Source organism: Nelumbo nucifera, chromosome 2 (genome assembly GCF_055504915.1).
Source record: "Nelumbo nucifera cultivar China Antique chromosome 2, China Antique-T2T, whole genome shotgun sequence".
Classification (NCBI taxonomy): Eukaryota; Viridiplantae; Streptophyta; class Magnoliopsida; order Proteales; family Nelumbonaceae; genus Nelumbo; species Nelumbo nucifera.
The window spans coordinates 1,311,174-1,335,735 of record NC_142650.1 but is presented as its reverse complement, the minus strand read 5'-3'; the positions used below and the strand labels follow the sequence as shown (position 1 = coordinate 1,335,735).

General features: G+C 37.3%; 1 protein-coding gene across 1 annotated transcript; it reads left to right on the top strand.

Annotated features, from left to right (window-relative positions):
* The first annotated feature begins 2,776 nt into the window (after positions 1–2,776).
* LOC104594469 (DEAD-box ATP-dependent RNA helicase 20-like) lies at positions 2,777–24,341 on the top strand. The gene is made up of 15 exons (XM_010254743.3): positions 2,777–3,363; positions 4,352–4,444; positions 4,527–4,691; positions 4,844–4,939; positions 11,373–11,447; positions 11,711–11,872; positions 13,301–13,381; positions 14,322–14,420; positions 16,499–16,594; positions 21,551–21,682; positions 21,808–21,882; positions 22,067–22,156; positions 22,262–22,336; positions 23,586–23,846; positions 24,001–24,341. The coding sequence occupies exons 1-14, from the start codon at positions 3,061–3,063 to the stop codon at positions 23,760–23,762; spliced, it is 1,719 nt and encodes a 572-aa protein (XP_010253045.1). The 5' UTR covers positions 2,777–3,060; the 3' UTR covers positions 23,763–23,846; positions 24,001–24,341.
* The last annotated feature ends 221 nt before the right edge of the window (positions 24,342–24,562 follow it).

The window sequence follows — 24,562 nt, the reverse complement described above, 5'->3', positions numbered from 1 at the left end:
CTTTGTGAAGCACATAAAAAATTGAGTTTATGTATCAAGAAAATAGAAAGTCAAATTGTATTAGAGAAAGAATAATGAAATTTGTATATTTCAAGAAACCTTCTAATCTAAGTAAAAAAAGACACCTAATTCTAGTTGTAATTGGTTGCCTATTTGGTGTAAAAGACCATAGAAACTAGGATCCTTTGATTATTTTCTTTAAACTTTTTAAAAAAAAAAATTGTCTACTTGTCTTACAATATTTACCATTAATGTCATTCCTAACTGGAAGACTATAAATTAATTTAGATTGTAAATATGATAGAGACAACTTAATTAAGTAGGAATTAAGTAGGTTGTAACTACTAACTAGGAACTAACTACTAAATCGGTTCAGTTTTGGTTTTCACACATGAAAACCGAAACCGACTCAAACCATTGGATTATGATTTTTTACAACCCGAAACCGAACGGTATTGAAGAAAACCTGGCCGACTCAGTTTAGGTCGGTTTGGTTGGATTGGGTCTTCTTATGAACAGCCCTAGTAATCGATACAAATATTGTCGGGCCTTGGTCGATATAAGATGCAAATTTGCAAAATAAAAATGTGATACAATTGGTTTAAAACCAATATGCACTGGGTATCGTGAGCCCGCTCTTAATTAAACTTGAACATAAATTTAGGCATGCGGGCTCAGGCTCAAAACATTAGGCCCGTTCTTCAGTATTTCTGGGTTTTGAAGTCATATAATATGAATAAATTGGTTTTGTTGTTGAGAAAAAAAGTCTCTTTCCTCAATTTCTTGGCTGGACTTTAAGCTCGTATTATATGAGGGCCGGGCTCAGATTCAGGCTTAGATGTGTTCTATGTTTGCCGGAATTTAGTTGCAGTGTATATGTTTGTCGTTGTCGGAGTTTGATTTGCGGTGAGGCGGTTTTGGTTGCCACGTTGCAGTGCTTGTTTTGGCCTTGGTATGTATATGTTCATCAAAGCCCCGTAATTAGCTCCATGGCTTAATAATGCCCATTTGGAAGGGCTTTCATGCAACAGCTTTGGTGTTGCAAAGTAAGCCCCACGTGAAAAGTTCTGAAGTTGTGTGTTGGTGAAAGACCTGGAAAGCCAAAAAAAGGCTTTGTCTTGAGCTGGGAAACCAATCTTTCTGCCTTTCTAGTAAAACTAGTTTTGATAATTTCTTCAAAGTGGTTCAATCAATGTTGATGCCCTCTCAAATGAGCTCTGGTTGATCATTTGAGAGGGATTTCATGCAGCTTATTCTGGCTTTACAAGATAGAACCCATATAGAAAGCCTATAAGTTAAGAAAAGCCCCAATGCACTTCAATTCAGCCAATAAATCAACTTTCAGGTGAAACTAGTTTTAATATATATTTTGTTGATGGAAGTTTTAATAATTTGTTTAACATGTATCAATGCCAATACAGCTTCATCAAATCTAAAATTCTCCCAAAGGGGCTCTACTTATATAAAAAAAAAACAGAAAAGAGAGATAAGTTTTAACTATAAGGAAAGAGAGAGGGTAAGTTTTAATTACAAATATAATCTTAAACATTCTTCTTTTTTACTCTCTCTCCGGAAAAAAATATACCATTGTATTAGAATGACTTTAGCTAGTAGCCGGGGGTTGATGCAGACGCACTAAATAAAAGCTTGACTAGGCCTCATTATACAAAGAGCATGACCATGCACCAAGCCCCGTATACAACGAAGTCCCTCTACCCCTGGTTCCTTAAACAATGGTATTGTTTAAAGACCCAAATATGATAGAGAAAAGGTTTTATATATGAAAAGCTGATAAGCAATCATCTGGTATCATGAAAGGGATAACCAAGTAATTGGTATTCATAAAAAATCAATGTAAAGGGGAATTTTGACTGCTTTAAAATTCTTCCAGTATCATTAACCGCTTAAACATAGATGAAATCAGTGTTTTAAAAACCCATCTGGAACTGAAACCATTTTGTTCATCAGTTTCTGGATTGGATGGTCAACAATGGATTGACTCATAACAAATTTAAAAAATAAAAAAACTAAAAAAATAATAATTAACATAAAAATAACCTAAAATCATTGTTTGGGTCAAATCATCAATAGTTCAACCATCCTAGATTAATGGGCCACTGACCAATTCAATGATTTTGGGTAAAACAGCAGTTTAGAGTCAAAACAGAATCAGTACCCTAACCAGTTTCTGGGCTAAATGGTTTGACCATCCACGATAATGACAGTTATAAAACCATGGATAAAACCCGATCTTTGATCCAACCACCAGATACGAGAAATGGGCATGGGCCGCATGGCAGTTAGCAAAGCCCGTAATAGCACAAACCAATCCTAAAAGAAGTTGCCCATACCGAGTCTATTGAATAAAATACATTTCTTTTTTGCTGAGCAATGCACCTTGGTACCCAGTTCACTATCGATCTTTGTCACTCCATCAATTTATGTTGGTGTACAATTGTCCGTTTTGAGGCTGCATCTCTCTCTCTCTCTTTTTACATAAGCACACAGGTCAGCTGGACAATCATTACGAACCAAGTAAGCCTAAAGGAAACTGATAACAAGGATGGAACGGTCCAATATTAGCCGGGCCACAAAGCCAGGCCCAGTTCGTTGTCTCCTACAGGTTGCGCTTGCGCCCAAAGGCCAGGGTTAAATTTTGTGATGGTACACCAAAATCATCACAGATTCATACATTATTGTAGAAAGAAATATTCTAATCCGATGGTATATCAGCAACTGAATGTGAAGCAAATTAGCAACCGATAGAACTCGGTTTACATTAACATAAAATCTTCACTTCAGAAGCAAGGAAAGAACAGAGAGAGCGTCTCAGCCAAACGATTGTATAATTGTATACAAGAAGTGCTGCAGATGATGATTATATACACAATTTGGAGGATGAGGAGAGGCCTGCTTGAAGACTCACTCACGCTTCTTCTTCGTTTCGTTTGCTCTTTAGAAATTCTCGTTTCTGCATTCTCTCCCGTCGGGCTCGTTTAAAAAGCCAAGAGAGGAGAAAAACAACCTGAGAGGGGGGGAAAAGGGAAAAAAAAAAAGAAAATGTCTTATGTCCCTCCACACCTCCGGACATCATCGACTCCGTCTTCTCACTGTCTCCCTACTGCAACTCGAAACTCTACAACCACCAAAACCTCATCAGAAACCCTAGAATATGATCATAAGTTCTATTCTTCAAACCCTCATTACTCTTTAAAGAACTCTTCCTCTGCTCCCCCTAGTTTTTCCAATGGCGCTCGCCGCACTTCCGGTAACCTACCGCTTTCCAGAGCTCTTGCTGTCCCGGAACCTGTTTTTCAGCAGTGGAAGCCGTCGGAGCGGGTTTTCCGTCTGAAACCCGAGCAGGTTCGATGTTTTTAAGCTTTGAGTTTCGTGGATTATGTTCGGGATGCCTTTGTAATCAGTTTTTGATGAGCCAATTATTGTTGTACATATTTATATATAATATATATATATTTGATGAGCAGAGCTTGGTTTTCTGCTATACCTCCAGCATTTCAGTTCTGGTTGTAATTATTTTTTAGCTCGTTTTTGGTATTATTTTGACACATTTCGTCTTATCGCATTACATAGTCCTGGATTTTCTTTCCTGCATTCTAAGTGAGCTTGGGGTTCTGTTTTTCGGTTAGGTTGTGGCTGGGTATCGTCTTATGATATTTCGAAAACTTTTTGAACCTTTACTTCATTCTTGCTCATCATCTATTATTTTGGATAATACCATTTAAGGCGATTATGATATTAGAGTTGATAATTTTACTCTAATTTGTTGTTGACTGAATTTTAATTTGATCGCAATAATATATGCGATGGCCAAATTTCTATACCCTTGCTTATCAAAGACAGGCTGGCACATCAATGCACTATATTTTTTATTTGTCATCTGTGCACGGACTTGTTTCTATCAATTGATGCAATAGACTACACCCTGCAGGCCTGAAAAAGGAAAATGTGAAATACAAAACTATTTAAACCTATGCTGGAAATCATAATTGCCAGTTATACAATGCTTCGAGTTTAGCTTGATAATAGTATTCAGCTCAGGCAGTGTAATATCTAAGTAGTAAGGAAAGGATGATCCCAAATTCAATCAATCTGTTACAACTTATTCTCTGAATATGCCATCTAAGATCAACTATAACAATATAATTCGCTACTTCTATGGGATGCTTATGAATTTGATTATACTTGGTTTTCAAAAAATGTTTAGTCATCTTTAGTAAAGCCTTTTTTTTTTTGCATTTACTAGTTGATCAATTACATTTTCTAAGGATAACATTCAAATGTCTTTCTCATGCTGGGCATTGCAATGTTGATCTGGCTTGTGCTTCTACAGATTGAAGAAGTTCGCCTGCGGTTAAATGTTGATGTTACTGTTGCTTCAGACTCCCCTCCTGCACCTGCACCCATTGAATCATTTACAGATATGGTGCGATTCATTAAACCACAGTTATAATTTCGATAATTTGTTGTTGCCAGTGTTTTGGATAATAATATCCATTTTCTTTCAGTGTTTGCACTCAAGTATTATGAAGGATATCGCTTTTCATGAGTACACGAGGCCAACTTCCATTCAGGCACAAGCCATGCCAGTAGCTCTTAGCGGAAGGGATCTTCTAGGTTGTGCTGAGACTGGGAGTGGGAAAACTGCTGCCTTCACTATTCCTATGATTCAGGTGTCCATGGTCATGACATACTTCAGAAAATGTTTTTTCCCCTTAATCTTACTATCCTGTCATGAAATAGCATCTAAATATCTAAGCTCAAGACTGTCACTGTCATTATTCTTTATGTTTTTTCTTTTTCCTTTTTATATTTCAATTCACAGCATTGCTTGGCTCAACCACCTATTCGGCGTGGTGATGGACCTTTAGCATTAGTCTTAGCTCCTACTCGTGAACTTGCTCAACAAATAGAGAAAGAGGTGAGAGAATTTTTTTTCCTGGTTGATAAGATTGATGATGACTGTAATTATTTTGGCTATGTCTTAGTGGTAACAAAATTTAGGTAACAGTTGATCTAATTCAATCTACAATTTCATGGAGGCATTGCTATTAAATCAACCAAATACTTTCTGGGTTTGAGCCTGGATTCATTTTTGTTAATTTTGGTATATAAGTGCTCTTTAACAGATATTTGGTTTGGCAATGTTTTTTCCCCTAAACAAAAGCATGACAATTTTTGTTCTGCCTATAACAATTTGTTACTGTTTACCTGCTTTAAAAAAGGCATTTTTTAGGGAATCAAATGGCACATATAAAACTTCCTATTGAAGATGTTTATGCCCAGTTAGTTAAGGTTTTGATATTGATGGTAATTCATGTTCTAGCCAAAGTTTTGCTACATAAACTCATGTCAAAAGTGTGTTCATGAAAAACACTTTGACTGTTGCTATATAAATTTTATTGTCAAAACTGTTATTCTGCCTATAACAATTTGTTACTGTTTAGCTGCTTTAGAAAAGATATTTTTTTAGGAAACTAAATGGCACGGATAAAACTTCCTATTGAAGTGTTTATGCATTGTTTAAGGGTTTGATATTGATGATAATTTATTCCAGCCAAACTTTTGCTATATAAATTTTATATCAAAAGTGTATTCATGAAAAAACACTTTTGACTTTCAATGTTTGAAAAGACGAACACAATCTTATTGTTTTTATTTAATCATATTTGACTTCATGAAAACATCTATACATTTTCCTTCATAGTTCCTTTCCTACTTGATTTTTTCAAATGGTAAACTTGATCACCTCCTTGATAAGAATTGGTTGACTGCCGGTCATTAAACAAGTGGATATTAGGTCATTTATAAAAAAAAAGTGGATATTAGGGTCAGATGATCCAGCCTATCTCAAGAGCCAACTTTAGATGAAATATCTTATGCTTGCATCTCTCTGATCAAAATAACATTGTGAACTTGAAGCTTTTCTCATGAACTTTGAGGAAATGGAGGGTTGATAAAGGCAGATATTGGTTATCAATTATGTTTATATCATTAGCTGAAAACAATGTATTCAGGATAGATTAGTGGGACATCTATAAAAAAAAAAAAAAAACGGATAGAGTAGTGGGACATCAATTATCATCATACAGTCACATGCAATTATCTTTAGGCTTATTTAATTTTCAACAACTTGTCTAGAAACTATATGTTCTCTTGTTTTGTTTTATTGTAGTCTGGCGTTATTTTGGAGCAGTTAGTTTCTGTAATTGTAGAGTGTAGAATGCTAGAACACAGCTACAGAGGCTTTCAAGATTGATGGGGCCAATCCTGGGGTAAATTGTTTTTTGAAATTCATAATGTTGTAGCATCATTGCAGTGGGATAGGGTGATAAGTAGTCAATCTAATGCCATGGAGGATGCTTTTATTATTGAGGAAATTACAGAGGCTGTCTTCTCCATGGAAAGATCAAAAGCATCGGGATTTGGGGCCGGATGGTTTTTCTATGGCTTCCTTTCAAGACTGCTGGGGGTTTTTGGAAAAAAAAGGATCTAAAAGAGGTTTTTGATGAGTTTCACCAGAAAGAGGAGGTCTCATCCAGAACAAACTCTACCTTCATTGCCCTAGGCCTAGTGCCTAAGAAAAAGGAAGCCAAAACTCCAAGGGATTTCAGGCCATTAGTTTGGTGGGTAGGCTGGTAGCCTATATAAAATAATAGTAGAAGTTCTTTCAAGCAGACTGAAGAAGGTTTTACCCACAGTAACCTCACAATCTCAAGGAGCTTTTTGTGAAGGTAGAAAAATTGTTGACTAGATTGTAGTGGCTAATGAATGTGTAGCAGAGAAGAAGAAAGGGGGGGGGGGAGGTTATTTGTAAATTGGACCTAGAAAAGGCTTATGATTTGGTGGATTGGTTTTTCCTTCTTGAGGTTATGGAGAAAGTTGGGTTGGGGGAAGATGGGCTTATGAATCAAGGGATGTTTGAGCTTGATGCAATATTCAATTCTGATCAATGTGTCTGCTAGAGGTTTTTTTATTTATTTTTCTAACTAAAAGAGGCTTGAGACAGGGTGACCTTTTATCCCTTTTCCTTTTCACCTTGATTATGGAGGTCTTAAGCAGAATGATCACAAAGGCGGATTTGAATAATATAATTAGAGGTTGGAGGGTGGGAAGGGCTGATATTGTAGTTACCCATTTGCAATTTGCAGATGACATAATCCTGTTTTGTGATGACATTAGTCCTGAGTCACTTAGAAATGTAAAAGCTTTGGTAAGATCCTTTGACAAACTTTCTAATTTAAAGATCAATTTGGGGAAAAGCTATTTGGTGGGAATGAATTTGCAAGAAGAGGAAGTCCTTAGAATAGTGGAGTTATTAGGATGCGAAGTTAAGATTTGGCCCTTGGAGTACTTGGGACTTCCCCTGGGTGGAAACCTAAGTTCTGAGAGCTTTTGGAAGCTTGCATTGGAGAGATTTGCTAAAAAATTGGCATTTTGGAAGAGAAGTTACATTTCTTTGGGAGGGAGGATAACCTTGATCAAAGCCACCTTAACCAACCTTTCCATATATTTTTTGTCCACCTTCAATATTCCTCTTAAAATTGCTAGGCTAACGTGGGATTTCTTGTGGGAACCGTGGGTTGGAAAGAAAGATCACTTGGTGAAATTTGAACAGCAGGTTTGTAGACCTAAAGAGAAGGGTGGGCTTGGGTTAGGTAATTTAGTCCAGAAGAATTTATCTCTCCTAGGGAGGTGGCTGTGGAAGTTTCTCCTAGAAAGAGATAGGCTCTGGTACAAGGTATTGAAAGCATACACAGTCGGTTGGGCAATGGCCAGGATGCAAAGGTAACCCCCAATGCAAATTCTCTCTCCTTGAAAAGCAATCTATGAGGTATATGAGTATATCCTCTCTTTGCTAACCTTATTCAGTATAATGTGGGCATTGGTTTGAGTCCTTGTTTTGGGAGGACCTTTGGATAGGTATTCAACCACTAAAGGTTCAATTTCCTGTGCTTTACGCCCTCTCCAATTACAAATGTGAACCCATTTCTAAGTTTGTGAATTTCTTTCTTTTTTTTTGATAAATGAGAGTAATTTTATTGAAAGAGTATAAAAAATACATACAGCCTAGGAAGAGGCACGAGATGTTACCTCCCCCAAGGACTGAATCATAAGCACTAAAACATGCCCAAACCTGAGAAACAAATTACAAATTAGCCCAAAACAAATCACCCCTTGACACGCCTTGCTTGGCCAGAGAATCAGCCATTACATTTGCTGATCTGCTAACCCACTGGAACCTAACAGTCATATTTCTTGTCATCCATTTAACTTTCTTTACCAGATCCCTGTAGCTCCAACAAACTGTGTCTGGGCTATTCAGCCAGCCCACTACTACCTTGGAGTCTCCTTCTACTAACAAATTGCTCACTCCTAATTGACTAGCCATCTGTATACCTTGTACCGCTGCTAGTAGCTCTGCCCTTACAGAATCACCTTCACCCAATGGTCCTGAGAAAAGAGACAACATATTGCTGTCTTTGTCTCTCAGAATCCCTCCAATTCCGAATGGCCCTGGGTTACCTTGGCAGCTACCATCAAAGTTCAATTTTACCACTTCATTTGGTGTGGGTTTCCATTCAACTTGTAATTTGTTCTTGGTGGAAACTGTAGAAGCCACTGCGTCCCAATTTCTCCTGAAGTCATAAAAGGAGAAATCTGCCAACAATTGTGAAGATTTCAGCCATGAAATTGTCTTTGTCGATATACATTCCTTGACTTCAGCAAGACTTCTTTCCTTTTCTTGAAATATTCTAGCATTTCTCTCCTCCCATAAGATCCACAAGGTGGCGGCTCTAACACATTTCCACATTATCTTCCCCCTTTTTGTCAATCTCCCAAGAGCATCTGGAGTGAACAGCAGCTTTACTTCAGAGGGCAAGTTCCACCTGCACCCAAATAAAGAAACAACCCAATTCCAAATATTGGCAGCAAAGGAGCACGATATCAGCAAATGGTTACAGTCCTCACCCTTCACTTTACACATAAAGCACCGATTTGGGGACAAACACAAAAAAAGGTTTCTTCTTTTGCAAGTTTTCTACAGTATTGATCTTACCATAATAGGCTTCCCAACAGAACACTGCTACTTTGGGGGGTATTGGGATTTTGGTTTTAGAAGGGGTCTTATGGAAAAGGAGTGTGAATCTCTCATCCTTCTTTTGGCCAGACTTGATTTTGTCTTTTTGGTTCAAAATGTAGAGGACAACACAATTTGGTCCATTCATTCATCAAAAAAAAAAAAAAACACAATTTGGTCCATTTCTCCAGATGACTTTTCTTACATGTGCTTCCTTCTTTAGGTTCCTAATTCATCCATCTACCTTGAGGGTGTCATTTCCAGTGAAAGAAGTTGAGTAAGCCAATCCCTCCCAAAATTCAGGCCTTTGGCTGGGAAATTTTCTTTTGAAAGATTAACACCAATTACATGCTGTAGAAAAGAAGGTCAAATGGCCCAAATAAGTGCCAATCTTTGATCCAAACTTTTTGAGACATCCAAAGAAAAGAGGAAGGTTGTTGTGGAAAGCAGTGAGAGCTGCCATGATATGGACTGTTTGAGAAGAAAGAAATGGGAGGATCTTCAATGAAAAGAGTATGACAGAAATGGAAATCCTGGACATAGTAAAAAATAAAAATAAAAGTTGCACATTGGGTGAAGACCATGGAGGACTTCCAAATTTCTCACTAAATGATATTTTGAGAAATTGGAAGGAAGTAGCACTGTTGGCTCAATACAAGGAAAGAGTAATTATGGAATGGAGACCTCCGGCAACTAACTTTGTAAAACTTAATGTTGATGGGAGCTATATTGGTAATCAGGCAGAGGCTGGGATGGGAGGGGTTTTCTGAGACTCAGAAGGAAATGTGCTGGTCTACTCCAGGACCCTTGGCAAATGGTGATGCATCGACAGCAGAGCTGTTTGGTCTACTCCAGGGTTTAAAATATGCTAACCAATTTAGGTTTCATAACCTGGAGGTGGAAGGGGATTCACAAGTGGTCATTTCATTGACAAGAAGTAGTGCCTAAATCCCATGGTTTTATAGGCACACAATCTGGGAAATAGAAAGTTTAGCAAGGGAATTGGATGTTGTATTTAGATGGGTGAGTAGAACAGTAAATGGGATGGTAGATACTTTGGATAAACATATTTTGGGGAAAACTATAAAGTTGTTTGTTTGGTGGAGAACTTTCCCATCTTGATGTAATCTGTGTTTTAAAAGCGCAAGGTCAATTTGCGTCTGAGGCGCAAGGTGCAAGGCGAGGCTCGTGCTTTTTTGAAGAAAGGCGCAAAAATACAAAAAAATGCTAAAAAATAAGAAGTCAGAAAATCCAAAAAATGCAAAAAAATATTAAACATAATATTAATATAAATATAAACTTAAATTTTAAAAGAAATGTTTTATAACCTATTATCTAAAATTAAAATACATAAACGTAACATGTAAAGAGTATTCAAATGAAAATTTAAAAATAAAATCAAACATATAAAGCATTTTCAAGCACGTAAAACCCAAAATATCTTTTTTTCTGCAATTGCATTTCTTCAAGTAGCTAAAGTGATATAAAACATATTGCATTCCTGATTCTACGAGCTGCCTTTGTACCACGCCCCTCGAGGCAATCCCAAACAAGTCCATGTTAGGGTCTTAAATTCTTAATTCTCATATAAAAGACAATGATTTTATAACTTTAATTGCCTTTTAAGAAGATATTTTATTAGAATGGATGAATGAACAGCATTAGCAAATATAGGGTTTTTGGAGCTTCGGTGAGTGAGCAAAGTTAAAAAAAAGCAAAAAAGTTTGAAATTTTCAAAATGCGCATGACTGGGCTGAGGTGAAAGGTGCACGCCTGGGCGCCTAGGCATGTGCCTTTTGAAAGGGCTGCGCCTAGTACCTAGACAAGGCACATACCCTAAAATGCGCCTAGGTGCGCCTTTTAAACCACTGGATGTAATACTTTTGAATTTAATAAAATATTCCTTTATTAATAAAAAAATCATAGTGCTGTGGACAAAGGGTCTCTCTAACTTGTATGTATCATGCTGGGGTTTTCCTGTTTTTTTCCCTCTTTACTTTTTGCTTAGGATCAAGAGGAAGGTTTTGTTAAGTCTATGCACTGTTGAACACTTGCACCTTTATGTCAATAAAGTTCACTTTGTTGCTGATTAAAGAAGAAAAATGTTAAGGATATCTCAGGAAGTTTTGGTGTTTGCATGGTATATACTATATAGTTTATTGCTGAAAAGTGCTCATTCCCCAGTGATAATCTTACCAAAGGTGGTATTCTCAGGACTAGGAGTATCTATCCACTTAATCTCAATGAAAACCACAGTTGTTATTCTTTCCAGGTTAAGGCTTTCAGCAGATCTCTGGAGTCCTTCAGAACTGCTATTGTTGTTGGTGGGACAAACATAGCTGAGCAGGTAATTAATTGTGCCATAAGTGATTGATTGGAAAAAAAACCTCATTGTGACGTAAGTGATCTTGTCTTTTGTTGCCTTTACAGTCTTCTACCTGCCATAGAGAATAAAAGAAGAGCTCTTTTTTTGTAGTAATATGTACAAATGTACTCAATATTTCTCCCATGTTGCATCAAGTTGGTTCTTCTTTGAATTGTCTTGGAAAGATTTGTTACCAACTAGTTTATCTCTAATATATTTACTTGTGTTTATGAATTCTATGACAGAGATCCGAACTACGAGCAGGAGTAAATATTGTGGTTGCTACACCTGGAAGATTTATTGACCATTTGCAACAAGGAAACACATCCCTCTCTAGGATTTCATTTGTTGTTTTAGATGAGGCTGACAGAATGCTGGACATGGGGTTTGAACCACAAATAAGAGAGGTAATCTAACATACTGATCCTTGTTGATACTGACAAAAGACAAATATTGTGAAAAAAATTAAGGGTCCGTCTGGTTCACAGTCGGAATCGGAATGGTCTATTCGCATAGTCTGTTTGGATCAGACAGGAATGGGAATGGGAATTGAAATCAGCTGGAATGGAATTTCATTCCCAAGGGAGGGGGAGGGAATGGCCATTCCCTCAAATGAATGAGGGAATGTCATTCCAATCCCGCCCAACCAAAGAGTTGGAATCGGAATAGCCATTCCAATTCCGATTCCAGACCCCTGTTCCCATGAACCAAATGGGCTCTATTGTTATACCTCTAGCTACCCCCCCCCCCATAAAAAAAAGTAGCCTACCCTCTAGCTAAAGAGAGATATCGAGGTCTTCTTTATACATCGGAAATTGTTATTGCTTTACCTTCTTATCTTTCGATTTTAATAGGTGGTATTTGTTATTTATAAAAAGAAAATAATTTTTTATTGTACAAGAATGCTTCTTCCTACTGCTCCACAGTTATGGTACTACTATCATTATTGTTTTCTTTTGATAATTCACTACTATCATTCTCTTACCAACCTTGAATGGGGGAGTTGGATCTATTTGGGGCCCTAGCTTGCTTTGGTTCACACACATATTTGTTTCATGTGCTTTCTTTGCCTGCTTGTTAATTCTCTTTCCTTTTCCTTAGTTGAACTTTTAATAAGTTGTTGCTTAGTTCTGTATAGTCTGAAATGGTGTTGGAAAAGTTCATTTCAAACTTGTTTGTGCAACCATGCAATTCAATGCATCATATGCAATTGATACACACTCAAAGCACCAAGATCATTTCGGAGAGATTCTAAGTTAAATATTATTTATCTCATATTTTCTTTTGGAGGAATACTTTGTATACCGTCCAATGATGGGATTGATGCTTCTATTTAAACTGAAGGCGAGGATAAGATTAGAGTGATTTTTTGACACGTGGACTAGGTTCAATTGGTTTTTAATGTATTTACATGATAACTTGTGTACTTGTATAGTTCCTTGCATGTTTAATGATTATAAGCTTGGGCTTAGTTTTGATAGAAGCCTTAAATTGAATGTTAAAATGTATCTAGTTCCCTTGGAAACATCTCTAGTAGGGTTTATGTAAAGAAATAAAACATTGTTAAATGAAGTGCTATATGGTTACACTTCTCAGGTGTTCCTATTATGTGCTTAAATTTGCATATTTTATTTTTTGTTTTAATTTTTTATTTTATCTGAATTTGAACTCCTTGTATCAGTATTGGTTGCAAATACTGGCATGTGCTATTATGTCAAGGAGCACAGTTTGTCTCTACTTCCTCCTGTATTTTCTAGCTTCCTCTTTACCTCATGTCATATCCGATACAGGGCCTATGAATCATTTGAGTTTTTGATGATCTGATTTCGTCTCAGGTTATGCGAAATCTTCCAAAAAAACATCAAACTTTGTTGTTTAGTGCAACCATGCCAGTGGAGATTGAAGCACTTGCACAGGTAACACTGAACAGTTTTGCAATTAATAGTTTCTTTAATCACAATTTATTGACATAGAGAACATACACCTTTGGAATTGCATTTGCTGATCAGATGCAAAAATTAATCATCCAGTTTGTGTTTTGTAGTATGAGAAAATGTAGTGTTGCATGACTTGAGATATGGTGGAAGATGCGAGTCTTCTAGGATTGCTTCCTCTTAGAAACCCAGCAAACATTCCATTGTGAATGTTACCTTGGGGGGGTCCTAGGATGGGAGTTTTAAATGAAAACTTGCATTTCTGATTCAACAAAAAATACTTAATAAAAATGTTGTCTTTAAAGACTTTCTGAGCTATAAAAAATGAACTGATAATTGCAACTTGTGAGCATGAACCTTATATCTCATTCTTAGTGGTAGGTCAAAAATGTGTGCCTAAAGTTGTTGATAGAGGAGATTTTGTACTCTTCACGCTCAGAAAGTTGATGCTATGTTTACTTTTGGAGGGATTTCTCAATATAATGGTTTTTATGGACTGGTATTCTGTCTTTCAAATTTCAACTAGTGACATAAAACTTAGAAACCTGATACTCAACCACGTTTAATAAGATCCTTAAGTTCTTCTGACATCCACAGGTTGAACTTTGAAGATGGGTTTATGTTTTTTGATGATTAGATATGGCTATTGAGTAGTTGAGTTTGAATTTGATGTTCAATCCCTTGATACTTTTGGTCAATTTATCAATTCCTACATAGCTTTATGCTTTCAAATGTTATTAGAAGAGATTGGGTGTTTTGATATTGTTTTCTTGTTATTTACTGTATTTGTCAAGAACTTTCTATATTTGTCCTTATAACTACTGCGCCTACATGAATCATGACTGTTTCATTTAAACTGAAACTGTTAAGAAACATCATGCAAATTTCTTGTTGATCGGACCCTTGGTGGTGCAATTTCTAGGAGTACCTTACTAACCCTGTGCAAGTTAAAGTGGGGAAAGTAAGCAGCCCAACAGCGAATGTATCTCAAATATTGGAGAAGGTTGTTGAAAGTGAGAAGGTATGCTTATATTGACATTTGTTTGGAAATTATTAATTTTGCAGTTCTGTTTCAACATCCAATGTAGTGGTAAACCAGTAACAGAATATTCTTTTTCTTGGCACTTGATTTGCTCCTCTATTTTGGTTTAACTTTCATTTGTCTGTTTAATGTAAATGCTAGGCATTTGATTTGCTCCTCTGTTTTGGTTTAACTGTCTTTTTTTTCTGTTAATATTTTTTTGATCAATAACTTCAAATTTCATTAAAACAGAATAAACAAATTGCAGAGGAGAGGTAAAAACTCTTAACTCTCCCCAATATTAAAAGTACAGTTACAATTGAGCCCAAAACAATTGATTTCTTCCCACCCATTGTTTTGCCAAAGCATCAGCAAAACTATTAGCTGTTCTTTTAACCTAACTATCCCTCAAATTCGTATCTCATGTCAACCATTTAAATTTCTTCTGTTCATTGCTGTAATTCCACAGTCCATCTTCTTCCTTTTGCAACCAGTTATGTCAACCCCATGTTGTTGGGATAGTGCTTATTGGAGTTGGATTAACCTGTCATTTTTCTGTTATATCCAAGTCCATCATCTAGTGCAAGGCAATATTATTATCATGCTTCAATTATTTGTGAGGGATTTTCATTTAATTCTTAACTGTTGTTTCCTCTCAGAATCACTGTCATATTTTATAGGGTATTGTTTGAATTCAGACCTACCTTGGTTTGTTTGTGGGATTAATGGATGTTTCTGAAGGTTGACTCTAATTCCGTCTTTCTCTTCCCCTTTATCATTTTGATAGAGTGTCCTTGAGCAACATGGTCAGCAAGCAGAGGATCATCTGCTATTATTGTAGGATTATAAATACGTGGTGAGGTACATCTTTTTACTTCTGCAATTTGCAGAGGATCATCTGCTATGAGTAGCCTCTCATTAGAACCTTACATTACCTAACCAAATGGTGGCGAAGTGCATCCGTTTTGCTTCTGCAATTTGCAGATGATTATCTGCTCTGTGAAACCTCTCATTAGAACCTAGGTACCATAGCTTTATCCTTCTATTTGCTTTGAAGCTGTGTCAATACTTAAGATCAATCTTTGTATATGGTGTTTGGTGTTTGGAAGTGGATGGAAGTCCTAGCTTGGGTATAAAGATGTGGAATGGGCAAGTTTCTAAGTAGCCATATTGGACTGCCAATGGTTGCTGCTGCCTGGATACACCTCTATTCGATAAAGATTAAAGAATTCAGAAAGGTTGGCTGTCTGTATGTAGGAGAGGTTCATACATACATACAAGTATGGACTAAGACACTTAAAATAACTCTACATACCCACATCTAAACAAAGCAAACATAAACAGCTCTGAGAAACTAAGAAATATAAAGACTCAAATCCCATCTTGTTGCAATCAGATCAAATCAAATTGGATATACCTAGATCCAAATTCGATTCATTAATATTTGGATATGAATTGAATTTTATCTGTCAGATTTATATTTGTTTCAGATTGGATTTGGATTGCAATCTGATATTGATTAGCATGAATTAAACGAAAAATGGTCAAAATATTTTACATTATTAGTAAAACGAAATAAAAGGACTTTGATCTGTATATCATAAGCAAAACGAATTGAAAATTACTTGTATGAAACTTGAACACATGACTCAAAAGTGCAACATTCAGACCAATTTTACTAATAGATACAATATAAATTTTAAGAATATATAAGCCTATTTTTTAAAATTGAATCATATTGGATCAGATAAGGGTTTCATATGTATTCCAATTATAAGCAGATTGAATTTGGATCACCCTTAACCAGATTGAATTCGAATTCAAATTTCGGTAGCATCACTTAGGAAGTTGCCTTTTATATGTGATTTCTCTAGTTTTCTTTTTTTATCAGTGTTTCTCTAGTTCTCCCTCGAATTCCTTATTGGCAGTTCCTTTGGAATGATCCAACTGCTTGCTTTTGCTTAGTTAGTTTTGTTTTGAAGGACATCTCATTATGCCTATGTGGGCAGAATTTTTAATAAATTGTGGTAATAGATCGCTTACTAGTTATGGTTGTAACAGCTTAAAATGTATTGCAGATTGATCGACTCTTGGCTTTGCTTGTAGAAGAGGCATCTCAAGCTGAAAGATCTGGCCATTCCTTACCCCTAACCATTGTTTTTGTTGAAAGGAAGGTATTATGCTCCAGTATGCATTAGAATTTCTTTCTGCATCTTTTAAGCACAAGTTAGCTAACAAGGATCTCTTGTTAAAACACATTTTTGCTCAACATTTGTGAAACTTGATATAGATATATTACGGAAAAAATCTTAATTTATATTTGTCTTTGTACTATTTTCTAGTTCAAATGGAATTACCTTATTTGAATATGTTGTATATGCATTTATACGCAGTTACGCACATAGCAAGCTTTAGGAATACAAACACATAATATACTGTCTGTATTCTCTCTCTCTCTCTCACACACCCACACACACACACTCACTCACTCACACAAATGTGCACAAGTGTGTGTACGACAATTACATGTTTTTAAAGGCATTTTAGGCATATGGGTTAAGGTGAGCTTTGGTGGAACCTTTTTTTTGGAAATGTAAAAAAGAAAATTATATTAAAGAAAAGAAAATACTGAATACAACCTAAAGGTAGGTGTTAAGATAACCCCCCCCCCCCCCCCCAAACCCTACAAAAACTCCTACCAAACCACCCAAAACAGCAAACAAGGAGAGAAACAAGAATTGAAACCACTCTTGCACAACAACCACAACACAACAATCTTCCACCTCACCAAACTCTTCCAGGCCTCCTTCCTCATCCCAAATTTATCTCCCTAATGCGTCAGAAGCTTTCCTCATACTTTCTTCCTTCCTCTACCTATTGAACGCTCAAAGCACTTCTAGCAAATCCAAGCTTCCTTTCTTCATCTCCTGCTCATCCGGCAGTGCCTCAACAAAGGTCTCTTCAATTTCATTTCCATCCCCACTAGCCTTCTTTGACATGCCATTTTTTTTTTTGACTTCCATTGAGAATGCACTGGAAGAATTATCTTCCCAACTCCCTTGTGTAAAAATCGATTTTCCATGTGAAGATCTTCAAGACTATGAGCCTTCAATTTTACCCCTCTTCTTTTATATATCCTTTTTATACTTGTTGGTCAGCCATACCCCTAGCAAGCCATCTTTTAGCCTTGAAAAGACCTTCATAACATGAACCACGTTAAACTTGCTTGGATCTCTAGACTTCTTTGGAACCTCCAGAACATCACCACTTCCAGCCAAAATAGTCTCCTTCCCCCTGTGGCCCAAATCATTTCCCAATTTTCCAACAACCACTTCAGATACCGAAAAGTTGGAGTCACCCCCAATTCAAGCGTCTTGGTTCATGTTTTCCAAGTCACTCACCTTGTTACCCCCGCCTCCTTTTATGCCACCTCCCTCCTTGTCCTTGAGATCACTGTTCACCATCTCTTCCACTGCCTCCACCCTAACTTCACTCACATCCCCATCTCCCGTCTCCACCCCCTCTAAAAATCCTTCCTGAGAATCAACGATAAAACCCCTACTCTTCTGGCTCAACTTGGAAAAAGAAAAAGGGCTCAAACCTTGCATACCTTCTCTCTTTTCTCCCCCTTCGAACTCCAATCACACCTCTACCTTTACTGAGGGTCTTACACTTCTTAAAAAATACTGAAATAATTCACCCCTATTGGAGCTAAGGGAAGAGAAGAAGGATCACTTAATAAGGTGGGATATAGTGTAGAAGTAAGGAAGAAGGTGGATTGGGGATAGGAAATTTGGTCTTGAAGATTTTCTGCTTCGTTCTTTAGGTGGTCTAAGAAAAGAGGTAAAATCATGTGGAGATGTGTGAGAGCTACCATATGCTGGACTCTGTGGGAAGAAAGGAACCTAAGGACCTTTTCTATGGGTATGTTGCTTAATAGTTGGAAGGAAGTGGCATCCTTCGCACCAGCTCACTCATCAGTGTGGCCCCTTTGGTCTCCACCTACCCAAGGATTTGTGAAGTTAAACTTTGATGGGAGCAGCGAGGGTAACCCAGGATCTTCAGGTGTAGGAGGCATATTCAGAGACGAGAATGGGAAAGTGGTTGCATTGTTCTCAGGCCCCATTGGAAGGGGTGACTCTCTTATAGCTGAAATGTTAGCCTTAATAGAAGGTTTGGGGAAGGCAAAAGAGTTGAATGTTCAAAAGCTGATTGTTGAAGGAGATTCCCAACTAGTATTAAACTGGTTAAGGAAGGATTGTGGACTTTGGATGTATGCTAATGAGAGAAGAGAAGTTAAGTGGTTAACTAGGGGCTTGGAAATTCATTTCAATGGGTAAAGAGAACTGGCGAAGTAGGGGGTGGGAAGGAGGCAATTATTTTGGGCTACTCTGTAATTTTCTAATTTTCTCTTTGGGTTCTTTGGGGGAAGATAAGTCATTTTATCATTTTTTTAATGAGCAATCAACATCAAATTTTATTACTTAGAATAAGAAGAGAGTACAGAAACAAGGGCAGCCTCGGCTACCACCAATAAAATACAGAGACAATTTAATATTCAGTCTTGCAACTGAGCCCAGAAGCACACTGCCCTATTTACCCCTTGCTTTGCTAGTTGGTCAGCTAGACCATTTGCTGACCTAGGAGTCCATTGAATTATCAGCTGCATATCCCTTGAGAACCTCTTGAATTGTTTGATTTTGTTTCTGAAAAACCAAGAAACCTTCTCATTCTGTTTTAGCCAACTTATTACTATTTTGGAGTCACCTTCAACTATTTGCTTTCGTATCCCCATTTCCATAGATTTCTGCATCCCATAAATTACTGCATTCAGTTCTGCTGTTACAGAGTCACACACTCCAATGGGGCCTGAGTACATACCCATGATCACTCCGCTTTCATTTCTTAAAACCCCTCCAATTCCAGACGGCCCTGGATTCCCAAAACTATTTGGTAAGTCATTTTATCTTCCCTAGAGTTCTGTATGTAATCATGTTTATTTTATTAACATAAGTTTCTGTTATTGATAAAAAAATGGTCTTGAAGAATACAAACTTGTTAGGTAAGTGGCTGTGAATGGCCCTTGGAAAGAGGGAGGTTGTGGCATGAGGTGATAGTTAGTATTCATGGTCACTCAAATAATGGATGGGATGCTGGTGTTTCTTGACAAGCTACGTTGACAACTCCTTGGAAAGCTATTCATAGCATCCTTCCCTAATTTCTTAATTTTGCCAGGTATGATTTTTGCTCAAGGAATTCTGTTCTCTTTCGAGAAGATGTGTGGGTGGGAAATTCATCCTTAAAAGGCCTTTTTCCTTCTCTTTACTCTATTTCCTTGTTTAATAATAAGGCTGTCTCTAAATTCCTTCCCACCCCCCTTTTTGCCTTTGTCATTGAATTGGGATTTTGGCTTCCATTGGGGCTTGAGGGATGTTGAACTTGGTGATGTTTCTCAACTTCTTTGATTCTTGATAATGTTTGTTTGGATCCTTTATTGCCAGACAAGAGGATTTGGGTCCCCCCACCCAAAAGGCTCCTTTTCTTGTGCCTCCTTTTTGAAAGCTCTCTGTTCTTCCTCCCCTCAGTTGGTTTTTCCGGTAAAGGTGCTTTGGGCTAAGCCTGTTCCCCCCAAAATTATCTTGTTTTGTTGGGAAGTGTTTTATGGGAAAATCAATACTCTAGACAGCCTACAAAAAAAGAAGCCTTTTATGTGCTTGTCCCCTAGCTGGTGTATTCTTTGCAAAGCTAATGGTGAGGACTGCTTCCACTTACTAATTTCCTGCTCCTTTGCTGTTGCTATTTGGGATTGGATTTTTGCCTTATTTTGGTTGCAAGTGGAATTTACCCACTGATGTAAGTCTGCTTTTTGATCCGTTGGTCTTTGTATGGCCCACAAAAAGAGGGAGGATTATGTGGAAATGTATTAGAGCAGCCACACTTTGGAGAATTTGGGAGGAAAGAAATGCAAGAAGTTTTCGAGAAAAGGAACAAAGCCTCCGAATTTCAAAGAGTGTATCTTAACAAGGGCAACTCATTGGTTGAGAACTTCAGAATTTTTCTATTTGTTCTCCTTTGGTTACTTTAGAAGGAACTGGATAGAGGTGGCTAATAGCTCCCTCAAGAAGGAACAGACTTCTATAGTGTGGGGGCTCTGCCGCTGGAAGGTTGTGTAAAACTGAATTTTGATGGAAGCAATCAAGGCAATCCTGGCCCCTCAGGTATAGGAGGGATTTTGAGATATAAGGATGGTAATATCTTAGCCTTGTACTCAGGTCCAGTGGGAATGGGAGACTCAAATAGGGCTGAGTTGTTGTCAGCTTTACAAGGTATTCAGATTGCTAATCAACTTGGTGTTGAGAACCTTCAAATTGAAGGTGACTCCAAAATTGCTGTAGATTGGTTAACAGATCTGAGCTCAGTCATTTGGTGCTACAAGAACCTCTCAAAGAAGGCCAGCTGGTTATTAAGAAACATTAATGATAGTATACAGTGGGTTGGCAGGTCTGCAAGCACTATGGCAGATTATCTTTTGCTAAACAAGGGGTTTTGAGTGAACATTTGTACTGGGCTACAGGCTACCTTGTAGTCTTGGTCTATAGTGCTATGTGATTTTCACTCTTTAAGGGAGGTCGCACCTCATGCCTCTCGGTAATATAATTGTCACAGTTCTCATATTGTCTTAATAAAATTCATCTTCAATTATAAAAAAAAACCATTTTGGCCACTGGGACATAGGTTGAACGGTCTGATCATCTGGTTTGATTGCAAAAAAAAAACATTAATGGTTTCATATTTTCTTTTAAAGCAATTATACATCAAAGTATGCTTAAAGCAATAAATGTTACAGGCTGTAACACCTATTAACACATTTATTCAGGGTTAGTTTGACCAAATGAACATGTTAAGAACCAGGTTACCTAAAACCATTTTGGCTGCCATTGTGAACGGTCTGCCCATACAGTCAGGTCTGAGTCCGGCAATGTTGGTCCTGTTAAACATGCAAGTATTACTTCTTAAGTTTTTTTTTTTTTTTTGGATTTTGATATTCTTGAATTTTCTAAAGAACATACTGTACTTTTGCTATGATTGTCTTGTGAATTGTGATTGTTAAATTCTGAGTCATCCTTTAGACGAGGTGTGATGAAGTCACTGAAGCATTGGTAGCACAAGGTTTGCATGCGGTTGCTCTTCATGGTGGCCGCAGCCAAAGTGAAAGGGAGTCAGCTCTTCGTGATTTTAGAACTGGTTCTACCAATATCCTGGTAAAATTCTTATTCTTCTCTGTCTAAACTGCTAGATGAAGCTGGTTGAAACTTGCACTATTTACAGGCCTGTGACCCAAGAGGTATTACATAGCATTAACTCATTTCATAAGCTTTGTGTCCAGGTTGCTACTGATGTTGCATCTCGTGGCTTGGATGTCACAGGAGTGGCCCATGTTGTTAATCTGGATCTTCCAAAGGTACATTTTGCTTTGGTGGCAGTCTTATTATTCATTAAAGCTTGTGATTCTGAATCAATTTACTTCAGAAACATCATGCTCATTATCAACTATTGCCAAGCTTGTGATTCTGAATCAAATTACTTCATTAATGTGCTAATGAAATAATTAATGCTTGAAATTTCTCATCTGGCTTGGGTTTTAGACAATGGAGGATTATGTTCACCGGATTGGAAGGACAGGGCGTGCAGGGTCAACAGGCCAAGCTACTTCATTCTACACTGATCGTGACATGGTTTATTTTTTGTCATTATTTTCTCATTTCATAGCCCCTCATTTCCTCCCACTAGTGGTCTGTAAACCTTTTTTTCATTATTGTTTGGTACATTGGTGTTTGCAGTTCCTTGTAGCACATATAAGGAAAGCAATTGCAGATGTGGAATCTGGCAATACTGTGGCATTTGCAACTGGGAAGGTAATGTAGTTTGAACATAAAAAAGTTTTCATTACTTTTTTTTTTGTTTTTAATCTTCTGCAGTTAGTGGTGCAACCTGGGCAAGTTTGGCCAGACTTTGGGACAACCTGGTCTGAATCCTAAAAGGCCTGGATATTGGGCTAGGGACGGGCCAACTTTATGTCAAAGCCTGAGTTTCTCAACCCAAGCCAAGCCTGAGCTAAACCCAATTATTCAAGATGAGCTTAGGGGGACTTGGTAATGAGCAGGTATACAAATATCTTTACATAACTAGCAGGGCCCTGTGCAATGCACGGGATGTGGCACTCCTCCCAGTCCCTCACCCCTGTAGTCAAGACACTCTGCCCATCCCCACCTCGTCCCCGGTGGTGGGGCGGGTTCGAGGCAAGGCACCCATTCCCTGTCAGGGATGGGAAATCCCAAATTTCCCCACCCAAGGCAACCACCTAAAAATAATTTAATTTGTGGATATTTTACAAATAGGATTATTGGAATTTGGGGGGGGGGTATTTTATAAATGGAATTGTGGGATCCTAAGATTATAAGAATATTATTTAAATAGATTAATAATTATTTAGTTGAATAATAATTATTTGGGGGTATTTTCTAATTTAATTTTCCTAAGTTTTTAATAATTATTTAGTTGAATAATAATAGACTATTATTTAAATAGTTTTGGAGAATATTTTTCATAGATTAATTTCCTAATTTTTTTATTATTATTTATTTGAAAATTATGGATTATTAGTTGAAGAGTTTCCCTGAATTATTTGATAATTGTTAACTATAATTATTGACTTTATAGAAATTAGTAAATTATGCCAATTAGTAATATCTTTTATGAATAAATAATTGTTGTAAAAATTTAATGAAAATTTATTAAATTACAATGATTAATGTACATTCGCTAAACATTAAAAATTTGGACATCCATGCTCAACCTGCCTCAGGTCGGTTGGTCAGTCGGGTCTGGTTCAGGCTATCCATGCTCAACCTGGCTTTGGTGCAAGCCTAACCTTGCAGGCCCAAGCCCAAGCTAGCCCAGGGCCTGACAATCAAAGCCCAACCCATGTAAAAGCTCATGTTGAGTTTTGTAGGGCTTAGGTTGGGCTTGCATTAGTTTCAGATGTAGTTGCAGTTCCTGGATGTTTGTACTAAGTGATAATTTTATAAATCTGTTTGTATATTGGTGGTTTCTTGTTGGCACTTTATGGATTCTGTAAAACTTTTCACGGGTGTTGGGTTTTAGGTTGCTAGGAGGAAAGAAAGGGAAGCAGCAGCTGCACAGAAAGAAGCAAGACTTGCACTGTCTAGACTCTCAATGACGGGCCCTACATCAATAAACATTGAAGACAAGTATAGATATATGCTTGCCCCCACAAACATCAAGAAAGAGGGTGCAGCGGATGATGCTTGGGATGACTGATGGACAAAATTCCTACATTTTGCTTTTATGCTTCCATGATGCCTTTGATGATTCATGTTCAAGGATCAATTACTAGCTTAGTAGGTAAGATACATGAAACTTTTATTCTCTACCAGTTTCGCCCTGTTTTTATGTACTGGTTCATTAAAACTAACTTTCATGAAGTTCGCCTTCTATGGAAGTTACCTTGTTTTAGTGGTACCATAAATCATTTATTGATGATCATACACATTTATAGGTATATGGCTCATGGCTTGGGCCTCAAAAACGAGTATAAAAGGAAGTTTCCTGTAAGTTCACTTTGATCCTCTTTTTTTTGTTGCTTTATCATTAACGTAGTCAGCATATAGCATGGACTACTAAGCTTCTTGCTTCAAAGATTGTGTGAGTGGCTTGTAGTCAATACATGTTGTCACTAATATCATAGTGCAACTTTCGTCAATGTGCTTGGAAAAGGCTGTTTTAACAACCATGAATTCTGCATTGACAAAGAAAGTGCTTGAGCAAGACTGGACTCCCTGTAGAAAGGCATCTTTTGGTTTCTGTTAAAAGGCTTTTGGCAATGCCCTATCATTTAAATGGTTCAGGTAATCCTGTAAGGATGGTTTTCCTATGGGTCCTAATCCAGTTAGGGGTCCTCAACATGTTGAAGAACTTTCCACCAGTGGTTTGGGAACAGAGGGACATATTTGATACATAAATATAGGTCCCATCTGTTAAATAGGTTCTCGGGCTTCTCCCTCATGAGGGGGGACCCTGTGTTGAATAAATACTGATTTAATCCCGAATTTTGAAATATT